Genomic DNA, 10,532 nt, shown 5'->3' on the forward strand with positions numbered 1-10,532 from the left:
GTATGGTTGATCAGGTTGCCTGGAAAATTTTGAAAGGGAGCCTTTAAAGGGACCCAAACATTGGCCCCTGTTACTGCTGAATCATCAGATACAGGTAGAATTCTATTGTTTCTATTGTATATCTGACCATTCAGCTCTACACGTGTGTATTGAAACTAACGATCTTTCTTGGGAACGTCTTTTCCAGGAAAGTTCATAATTGTAACGTCTATGGCCACATAAGGCTGGAACCTGAAAGACTCTATTCAGTGACAGCAGCAGAGAAATGGTAGGAAGACGGAGCACTAAATCCCGCAGAACAGTGATTAGCAGAGCAGATTGCTCTCCGTGAGTTAATCAGGTACCATCCTGTGAATGGCAAGGCTCTGCTGATCCCCCTCCAGCACACAGCGGCTACAACATCTTTTATACAGGAGGGGGTGCAATTAATCATCCGACAAGCTCTGCCGTTTATTAGCCGTGTTTGGATAATGTTATGGGTTTTTGTCCCCAGGTCACGTACAGACATTCATTCACTAACTGCACCTTTATGTTCCTGAGATCTGATTCTTCCAGGGAAGCAATATATCAAGGTTAGATGAATATGGATGGATTCTGCCTCGGAAAATGTTGTAGGCTGTGTCCTTGCATCTGTTCTTCCCATATCGGCCTCTTAAGGCTGGAAGGTCAACCCGGCATATAACGGTCACTACCAGGGCATTGTACTAGTTTGGGGATCAAGCAATACGTGACTTGATGGGTAAAGAAGGCAGCAAATCTGTCATTGGTTCAAATTCCAATCCCCCCTCCTCCCCCACACACAAATTCATGGACTTAGAACGGATATGAATTATATGTTTGTGTAACTTATAATTCTGTAGGAGCGTCCGAAAATAAGTGACTGCCCTGGGCCTCATAAGTAGTTTAGTATTCATATCAGAATTGTAGGAAAGAATAATGTGCGAGAGCAAGTAGAGCATAACAAGATGGAGACAGTAGAGAATGATGGAGACAGTAGGGCAAGATGGAGACAGTATAGAATGATGGAGACAGTAGGACAAGATGGGGATAGTAGGGCAAGATGGAGACTGTAGGGCAAGACAGTAGGGCAAGATGGAGACAGTAGAGAATGATGGAGACAGTAGGACAAGATGGAGACAGTAGGACAAGTTGGAGACAGTAGGACAAGATGGAGACAGTAGGGCAAGATGGAGACAGTAGGACAAGTTGGAGACAGTAAGACAAGATGGAGACAGTAGGGCAAGAGGGAGACAGTAGGGCAAGATGGAGACAGTAGAGCAAGATGGAGACAGTAGGACAAGATAGAGACAGCAGGGCAAGATGGAGACAGTAGAGAATGATGGAGACAGTAGGACAAGATGGAGACAGTAGGACAAGTTGGAGACAGTAGGACAAGATGGAGACAGTAGAGCAAGATGGAGACAGTAGGACAAGATAGAGACAGTAGGGCAAGATGGAGACAGTAGCGCAAGAAGAAAGAATAGGGCCTGATGGAGACAAAGAAGGAGTCGATAGAAGGACAAGATGGACAGTAGGAGTCAACAAGGACAACATGGTAGCGGTAGAATAGGAAATTGCTGGCAAGGGGGGTGACAGGACGTTACAATGGAGAAAGCAGGGCAAGATGGGCAACAGTAACACTCAGTGTTCACCAGTCTGCATTTTGGTTTTTGCCCTGGGTCTTGCCATCACTGTAGTGAATACTGGGCTCTTCAGTTAGGGCAGCCTTGGCACAGGAGATCACAATCATTACACAGCAGCTATGGGATTAATCCTCTGATGCAGCTCAGCAAACTCCTCTGATTGGTCAATTTGGCCAGACTCAAGCTTCTCATTGGGCGCATAATGAAAGAGCGTCTCCTCTCCGTTCTGTAGCCGCTGGTTTGTGCTGGAGGAACAGTCAGGCAGTAAAATAAATAAGGCAAAATAAAAATGTTTTTGTTTAAGTTCTTTCCTATCGATTAATGAGAACTGAGTAGTAGAAATCTACCATAAAATATGATTCAGCGCAGCAATAAAAATAATAACATGGGCCGTTAAGGCTTCATTGTGGTTGTGTTGGTAGAAAGGGAAGTCGTGTCTCTAACAGAAGAGGAATTTTATCAGTTTATCTCCTCCTGATATTCGCAATTGCCCTTTAGATCCGGACACTGGGGATCTCTGGGAAATGGTTCTTTGCATAGTGAATAGGAAATCATCCTACAGTTTGATCCCCAAATATCCTGCAGGGGGAGTCCCCTGTAAATTGGACTGACTCCACCAAAGTTTGGGGTCGTGATACCACTCACTTTATTCACCTAAATACCCCAAACTCTCCATGTGGGTTTGTACCATTGCCCATTGCACAACTTGTTGGCCTTGTTGGGCCTTGGGACCCATTTGACCATGTTCTGCTTGGGAACTTTGTTTGATTTTATTACTGTTATTGAGATAATCTGCATACATGAGATTATACAGCAGCCAATATGGGGAAATATTTCAAGAAATCAATGAAGTGACTGTGACTTTAATTGGGTGTGGTTTAAAGGGGAGTGGTCAAAAGTAGGAATGGCTGCACCTCTATACGTGTCCCTGAATTGCACCTTGAACATTAGGTTCATTAGGTGTTTGCACTGGGTTTTACAGAAATTGCTCTTTGGCCCCCCAAGTAGAATATGGACACGTCATCAAAACTTGAATTAAAGGGGTTGTTCACCTTTAAATTAACTGTTAGTGTAATGTAGAGAGGAATATTCCAAGACAATTTGCAATTGGTTTTCATTTTTTATTATTTGTGTTTTTTTACTTATTTCGTTTTTTATTCAGCAGCTCTCCAGTTTGTAATTTCAGCCATCTGGTTGCCAGGGTCCAAGTCCCCCTAGCAACCATGCACTGATTTGAATAAGAGACTGGAATATGAATAGGAGAGGCCTGAATAGAAAGATGAGGAATAAAAAGTAACAATAATAATAAATGTGTAGCCTTTTTTCGATGGGGTCAGTGACCCCCATTTGAAAGCTGGGAAGAGTCAGAAGAAGAAGGCAAATAATACAAAAAATATAGTAAGTAAATAATGAAGACCAATTGGAAGCAGCCATTCTATAAGTTAACTTAAATGTGAACTACCCCTTTAAGTCAATACTTTGATATCTGGAAGGAATTTAGAAAATAATGGCAGAATATTAGTTATAAATAAATAAATAAATAGGGATGCAGGATTCAGTTCGGGATTTGGCTAGGATTCGGCCAAATCCTTCTGCCCGGCTGAACCGAATCCTAATTTGCATATGCAAATTTGGGGCGGGGAGGGAAATCCGATGATTTCTTGTCACAAAACAAGGAAGTAAAAAATGTTTTCCCCTTCCCAGCCGTAATTTGCATATGCAAATTAGGACTTGGTTCGGTATTCGGCCGAATCTTTTGCAAAGGATTTGGGGGTTTGGCCTAATCCAAAATAGTGGATTCGGTACATCCCTAAAAATAAATATATATAAATATGTAAAAAGGGAAGAATTTGGCCCATTTTGAGGTTGATGGTTTATACATAGGACCCCTAAATAATTTTGAAATATAAATTTCTACCCGAAAGTGGGGCAAATTAATAAAATAGAGACTGGGGGGCTTTTTTATGTTGATTAGTGGAAATTGATTTCTTTTCCATGTATTTTGCATCTGATTTTTTTTCTTATACAAATGAGACCAAATTAAAGGATCACGTGTGGGAAAATCTACCACGGGGGTCGTTGGCAACAACATCAGTAATTATAGGTCTGTTAACCTTTCCTGACCAGCGAATGTCATTTTCACCTTTTTGGGGGTTTCCATGGCAACAAACCCGCAGAGTACCTCGCAGTTCGAGGCCCCGAGTCACGCCATCGTTTTTGTGACATTTGTAGCCTTTTAGTAAAGGGCACGATCAACAGCAAAACATCAATAATTATCTGTCCGGCGTTTCTGCGGAGCGACGCCATTTCTAACGGATTTGCCAAAAATAAATATAGAGAGCAAACGATTTAGCCATCAGATAATTAGAAATTTGTATTCCTATAATTTCCAGAAAAGATTTTAATTAGGGATGCACCAAATCCACTATTTTGGATTTGGCTGAACACCCAAATCCTTCGCGAATGATTTGGCTGAATACCGAAACAAATCCAAATCCTAATTTGCATATGTAAATTAGGTCTGTGAAGAAGGAAACATTTTGTAGTTCCTTGTTTTTTGATAAAAAATCCCTCCCCTAATTTGCATATGCAAATTTGGATTTGGTTCGGACGGGCAGAAGGCTTCGGCCGAATCTGAATCCTGCTGAAAATGGCCAAATCCTGGCCGAATCTCAAACCAAATACTGGATTCGGTGCATCCCTATTATTAATATTTACAGTATTCTCTGAAAACGGCAAATTTTACTGGGAAAACTTTGGTCAATGTGAATATATTTTAGGGGCGGAATTTACCTTTTGCTGCTAGGAATAAATCCAGGGTTTGAGTAGGAATTTGTCTGAATTCAGAAGCACTTTTTGGAAGATCTCATTTCAGCCAACCCTTAAAGGGGAACTTAAAGGGATTGTTTACCTTTAAATTAACTGTTTGTATGACGTAGAGAGGGATATTCTGAGATAATTTGTGATTGGTTTTCATTTTTTATTATTTGTGGTTTTTGACTTATTTAGCTTTTTATTCAGCAGCTCTCCAGTTTGCAGTTTCCGCCATCTTGTTGCTAGGATCCTAATTCCCCTAGCAACCATGCACTGATTTGAATAAGAGACTGGAATATGAATAGGAGAGGCCTGAATAGAAATAAGATGAAAGATGTACAATTAAAAGTAGTAATAATAATACATCTATATTAATAATTTTAGTTTTCCCTCAGATCCAAAAAACGACAAGGGTTTTAATGCAGTACTATGTGTAAATGTGCAATTTCCCAGAATTTCAGCATTAAATTGTGGCACTTTAGGGACTGGGTCATTTCCGGTGTGAGTTGCATTACAGCATGTTGTGGGGGGCTGCTAGTATTGGGGGGTTGCTCTATACCTTGGGGTCCTTTCCCAGCCCTGGAGGTTTCCCAATGCTGCACATTGTGAGTGACTGACAGGCTTTATTGCGCCCTCTCTCCCTGCAATATGCTGAAATGCGATTGGCGAGCAGGTGCAAACTGCATGCATCTAACATGACACGACTGTCGGATGCGAACGTTGCATGTTGCTTTTTCATCTGACAGTCGTGTCGGATACACGCAGTTTGTAGATGCGACATTTCTATTATTTACATGATATTCGACGCATCCGACGTGCAGCCTGCGCTTCCGCGAAGAACGCGCAGCGTGTGGTTCAGCCCTAAATGGTGAGAGAGAAGCGCCTGAGACTGGGTAAATTTTTAGAGAAATCAGATTACTGCGGAATTAAAATCTCGGCTGTTAAAGGTTTAGAAGAAGTAGAAAGCGCGTCAGTAACGAGCCGACAGTTAATGAGACTATAAACTATTGGAGCTCAGCAAACACTTTATAGAGATTTTGCAGACGGCGCTGTTTCCTACTGATCCCACTAACAACTCATACACCTCTAATTAACCTTTCATACTTAATGAAGCTGTTTGTTGGTATATTAAAATATATTGCACTGACTATTTAACCACAGACTGCCCGGCTTTTCCCTTCCTTAAAGGGATCCTGTCATCGGAAAACAAGTTTTTTTCAAAACACATCAGTTAATAGTGCTACTCCAGCAGAATTCTGCACTGAAATCCATTTCTCAAAAGAGCAAACAGATTTTTTTATATTCAATTTTGAAATCTGACATGGGGCTAGACATATTGTCAGTTTCCCAGCTGCCCCTGGTCATGTGACTTGTGCCTGCACTTTAGGAGAGAAATGCTTTCTGGCAGGCTGCTGTTTTTCCTTCTCAATGTAACTGAATGCGTCTCAGTGGGACCTGGATTTTACTATTGAGTGTTGTTCTTAGATCTACCAGGCAGCTGTTATCTTGTGTTAGGGAGCTGCTATCTGGTTACCTTCCCATTGTTCTGTTGTTAGGCTGCTGGGGGGAAAGGGAAGGGGTGATATAAGTCCAACTTGCAGTACAGCAGTAAAGAGTGATTGAAGTTTATCAGAGCACAAGTCACATGAAATCTTCTCTTTTATGGCTTAGATTTTATATAAAACGCATTAAACGTATCACATAAATCAGTTCTGTGCCCATTAGGGGTAAAGTAAATGCAATTTGCCATTATTTTCTTGATTTGTTGAGATATTTTGAAAACAGGAAGCTTCCCCTTTAATTGAGGTTTTGTGATGGTTTTAGTGGAATATTCATAGTGACAGCAGCTGAGCCCGAAACAACAACAATTTGTTGGTGGAGTTCCCCTTTAAAGGACATTTGTTTTTTCTTTCGGCCCAGTTATGTCCTTGATTAAATCCATCCCATATAACCAGTGACCCTAAACATGGCGTCTGTTTCTGCACGTGGCGTCTGCTCTTCATCTCGTGGCAACAAATGAAATTCTTGTGGCCAGAAGCTGAACATAATGAATCGCTCCCCTGGTTAATTGTATTTCTTTCATATCAGGAGATGAGGCTGCACTCAGACCAGACGTGATTCCTGCCCTAGGATAGAGACTTTAGATTGTAAGCTCATTGGGACAGGGACTGATGGGAATGTGATAGGGACCTTAGATTGTAAGTTCACTGGGGCAGGGACTGATGGGAATGTGATAGGGACCTTAGATTGTAAGCTCACTGGGGCAGGGACTGATGTGAATGTGATAGGGACCTTAGATTGTAAGATCACTGGGGCAGGGATTGATGTGAATGTGATAGGGACCTTAGATTGTAAGCTCACTGGGGCAGGGACTGATGTGAATGTGATAGGGACCGTGATAGAAAATCTGTCCCCTCCTTTGCCAGTACCCCCAGAGATTGCACCTTCACATTATTATGAGTATTAAATGGTTGTGCACCTTTAAATTAACTGTTAGTATAATGTAGAGAGGGATATTCTGAGGCAATTTGTAATTGGTGTGAGCTCTGTGCTCCCCAATTTAATAAAGAGCTTTATTATCACCTTGGGGCCCGAGCTGGAGTCACGGATCAGTGGAGTTTCTGACAGTTCAATTGACCGACAGGAAGAAATGGAAAGTGAAAATGTTTTGTGAGATACAGGGGACTCTCCCTATTGGCTGACACGGAATAACGAGACTTTAGTGGGAAATCAATAGACGTGGATTTATGGCTCAGCCGCTCATGGGGGTTTCTCAATCTGTCACTTTTCAATCTCAGGCCCCTGACAGACTAAAGCTTCACTCGTATTAGGCCTGATGGCTGCACACAGGGAACTCTGAGTATCACTCATGTATTATAAGGGATAATGTACCCCCTACTGTAAATGATAAGGATATTAGAAGTCACTGAGGGGTTGTTCTGTGACCATATAAAGACACAGGGCTGCAGGCTGAGTTATACAGGGAACTCTGAGTATCACTCATGTATTATAAGGGATAATGTACCCCTACTGTAAATGATAAGGATATTAGAAGTCACTGAGGGGTTGTTCTGTGACCATATAAAGACACAAGGCTGCAGGCTGAGTTATACAGGGAACTCTGAGTATCACTCATGTATTATAAGGGATAATGTACCCCCTACTGTAAATGATAAGGATATTAGAAGTGACTGAGGGGTTGTTCTGTGACCATATAAAGGCACAAGGCTGCAGGCTGAGTTATACAGGGAACTCTGAGTATCACTCATGTATTATAAGGGATAATGTACCCCCTACTGTAAATGATAAGGATATTAGAAGTCACTGAGGGGTCTGTGACCATATAAAGGCACAAGGCTGCAGGCTGAGTTATACAGGGAACTCTGAGTATCACTCATGTATTATAAGGGATAATGTACCCCCTACTGTAAATGATAAGGATATTAGAAGTCACTGAGGGGTCTGTGACTATATAAAGGCACAAGGCTGCAGGCTGAGTTATACAGGGAACTATGAGTATCACTCATGTATTATAAGGGATAATGTACCCCCTACTGTAAATGATAAGGATATTAGAAGACTTCTTATATTCTCATATAAGTGATTCTCTCTTCATGTCTAAAAAACAAGTATAAAGGAATATTTCTCTGTATATTAAAAGTTCTTTTACTATAGTCATTATGAATGTATAAGAGTATCATATATAATAATAATAATACTAATAATGTTGTTGCTTCTGTATCTGCAGGGATTGCGATCGCCAGCGCATTGATCGACATTTCCCATCAGAAGTCGTTGGACTGTAAGGATAAAAGTTCCTGCATTCGCAATCGGAAGCCTCACCCTCCGACCAGACAGGGAACCTGTGTTTGAGGCAGCGACCGGGCGGCAGAATTGTGACAGTGTCGCTCACGACCCCCAATCAAACGGTTTCCTCTGAACGCTCTGCTTGCGCCATCAGTTATCATGGGGGGACAAATGTTCTGGGGGTCAGGGGACCTCTCCGACCATCATGTCTGTGACCAGTGCAGGCAGCGGCGGGGCTGAGACTTTGTATGAATGTGGCCGGTGCTGAGGCTTTGGGCCGACTGATGAGACAAAAAATGGACTTTTATTTAAAGCAGAGACACTTGGATGTGGGACGCGAGTCACGGAGAGACATCGGAAACGCTTCAAATTATATTAAACCATTTAGGAAAAATCCTCTTCCTTGTAAATATCATGCGGAAATAATAATTCCTTCAATCTGGATTCTTTTGAGTTCTGGAAAGGGGAGAATGCAGCATGTGGTTACTAGTGGAAACCAGTGGGTTATGGGGCGGGGGGGGGGGAGGCATTGGGTCCTAACTGGAAATGTTACTTGTGTTCAGCCCAACTGTCATTAGGGGGCTCCAGTTTGGTGCCGGAAGAGCAGAGCAATATGGCGGACAAGATGGTCAAGTGATGCCCAACCTGTGGCCCGTTGGCTGCTGAAGAGAAGGAGGAGCTGAAGGGACGTACGTTGGACATTCCCACTTGATATAAGTCTGTTTTGCACCCAGCACCCCTAAACCCAACCCTGGGCAAGCTCAATGGGACACAGGGGGAGGGGTGAAGGGCCTCATCCACATTAGCAGGAACCGAGGCCTCAGGACTGTAAATACGCGAGGTGTGGGGTTCAGTGTTTCACAATGGTACTTCCCATCTTGGATCATCACATCACCACTTGGCTTCCTTTCCAGGGACATTCAATCCGTTTTATTAACAAGTCGTATAATCCGCGGCCAAATCCACGCCAATTCCTTACGGTGAAATATCGAATAAAAGTTTGGCCATCGGACAGGTCAGAGCTTCCAACGCAGTATTATTATCTTTATTTATGGATTTCTCCCCACCATTTCCCTCGGAATTCAACTTTTTTCCTTCCCTCTAAATTTCAGACTTTGAGAATAAACCAAGAAGGCGCTTTTTTTTTTCTTTCATTTTAACAGATTTTCAGCTTTTCCCCAAAATTGTCTCGGTTTATTTTAAGGTTCTTCTTTTGTGTCAGAAAAGGAAAGAGAAATGTATTGGGCAGCAGAGCTTGTACTTCAACTCGGACAATTAGATTTGGCTTTTGTATCAGAAGAGGCCAAAATCCAGGGCCTGCAGAATCAGGGGGGAAAAAAGTAGAGATGCACCGAATCCACTTTTTTGGATTCGGCCGGACCCCCGAATCCTTCGCAAAAGATTCGGCCGAATGCCGAACTGAATCCGAATCCTATAATAACATTTTTTACTTCCTTGTTTTGCGACAAAAAGTCACACAAGTTCTCTCCCGCCCCTAATTTACATATGCAAATTAGGATTCGGATTAGGTTCGGCCGGACAGAAAGATTCGGCTGAATCCTGGATTCGGTGCATCCCTAAAAAAAAAGGAGGCACGGAAAACAATGATATTAATCAATATACTTAGGAACGACAAACCTGAAATATCTGGGAATATTTACACATTATTATTTCCCTTTGTTTTCCAACCTACGGGGCCCCTCTGATGCTTGGTCCAACGCAGATCAAAAAATCATTAATTAACACGAGTGCTTAATAGCACTAGCGCCGTTACCCATAACGACCCATCGGCACATAGATCTGATCCGCCAATGACAATTAGAAAAGAAAAAAAAATCAAAATTCTAAAAATGTTCCCAAATTTGTGAAGCAGCTCCCCTGGAAAAATCCAGAGATTGGCATTGGTGTAGTAGAAGGGCGGGATGCATAGAAATCCGGTGCTGTTGCTATGGGTAACTGCTCTTGTGCAATGCACTTTTATTAGCCAATTAGCAGCCACCCTTTGCTGCTCCATCAATATGGGTATTAACATTCCTATGCGTTTTTGTGAGTCAATTTAAGTCCGTTTATTTATACATTCGGAAAATCATATTTTTGTAGTATTTTCCCACTATTTACTAATGTTTTTTTGTTTTTTTTTCATTGTTTTCTGGGTTCGCTCCCCCTAAAAGTGTTACAAAGCATTGGATCCAATGGGAGCATTCGTGCCCTTCTTACAGAATTCTACTCAAATATCAATATGAAAGGTCAGCAAATATTAAAAAAATG

The 10,532-nt window shown here is 42.0% G+C and overlaps 1 protein-coding gene across 2 annotated transcripts in view; it reads left to right on the top strand.

Annotated features, from left to right (window-relative positions):
* The window catches only part of LOC108697311 (attractin-like protein 1), a 294,681-nt gene extending 284,990 nt beyond the window's left edge, over positions 1-9,691 (top strand). For both annotated transcript variants that reach the window (XM_041570808.1, XM_018227238.2), the window contains exon 30: positions 8,206-9,691. In XM_041570808.1, the coding sequence (XP_041426742.1) occupies positions 8,206-8,330 (125 nt within the window). In that variant the 3' untranslated portion in view covers positions 8,331-9,691. The remainder of the gene's footprint in view (positions 1-8,205) is intronic.
* Positions 9,692-10,532: the final 841 nt, after the last annotated feature.

Source organism: Xenopus laevis, chromosome 7S, assembly GCF_017654675.1.
Source record: "Xenopus laevis strain J_2021 chromosome 7S, Xenopus_laevis_v10.1, whole genome shotgun sequence".
In the NCBI taxonomy this organism is placed as follows: domain Eukaryota; kingdom Metazoa; phylum Chordata; class Amphibia; order Anura; family Pipidae; genus Xenopus; species Xenopus laevis.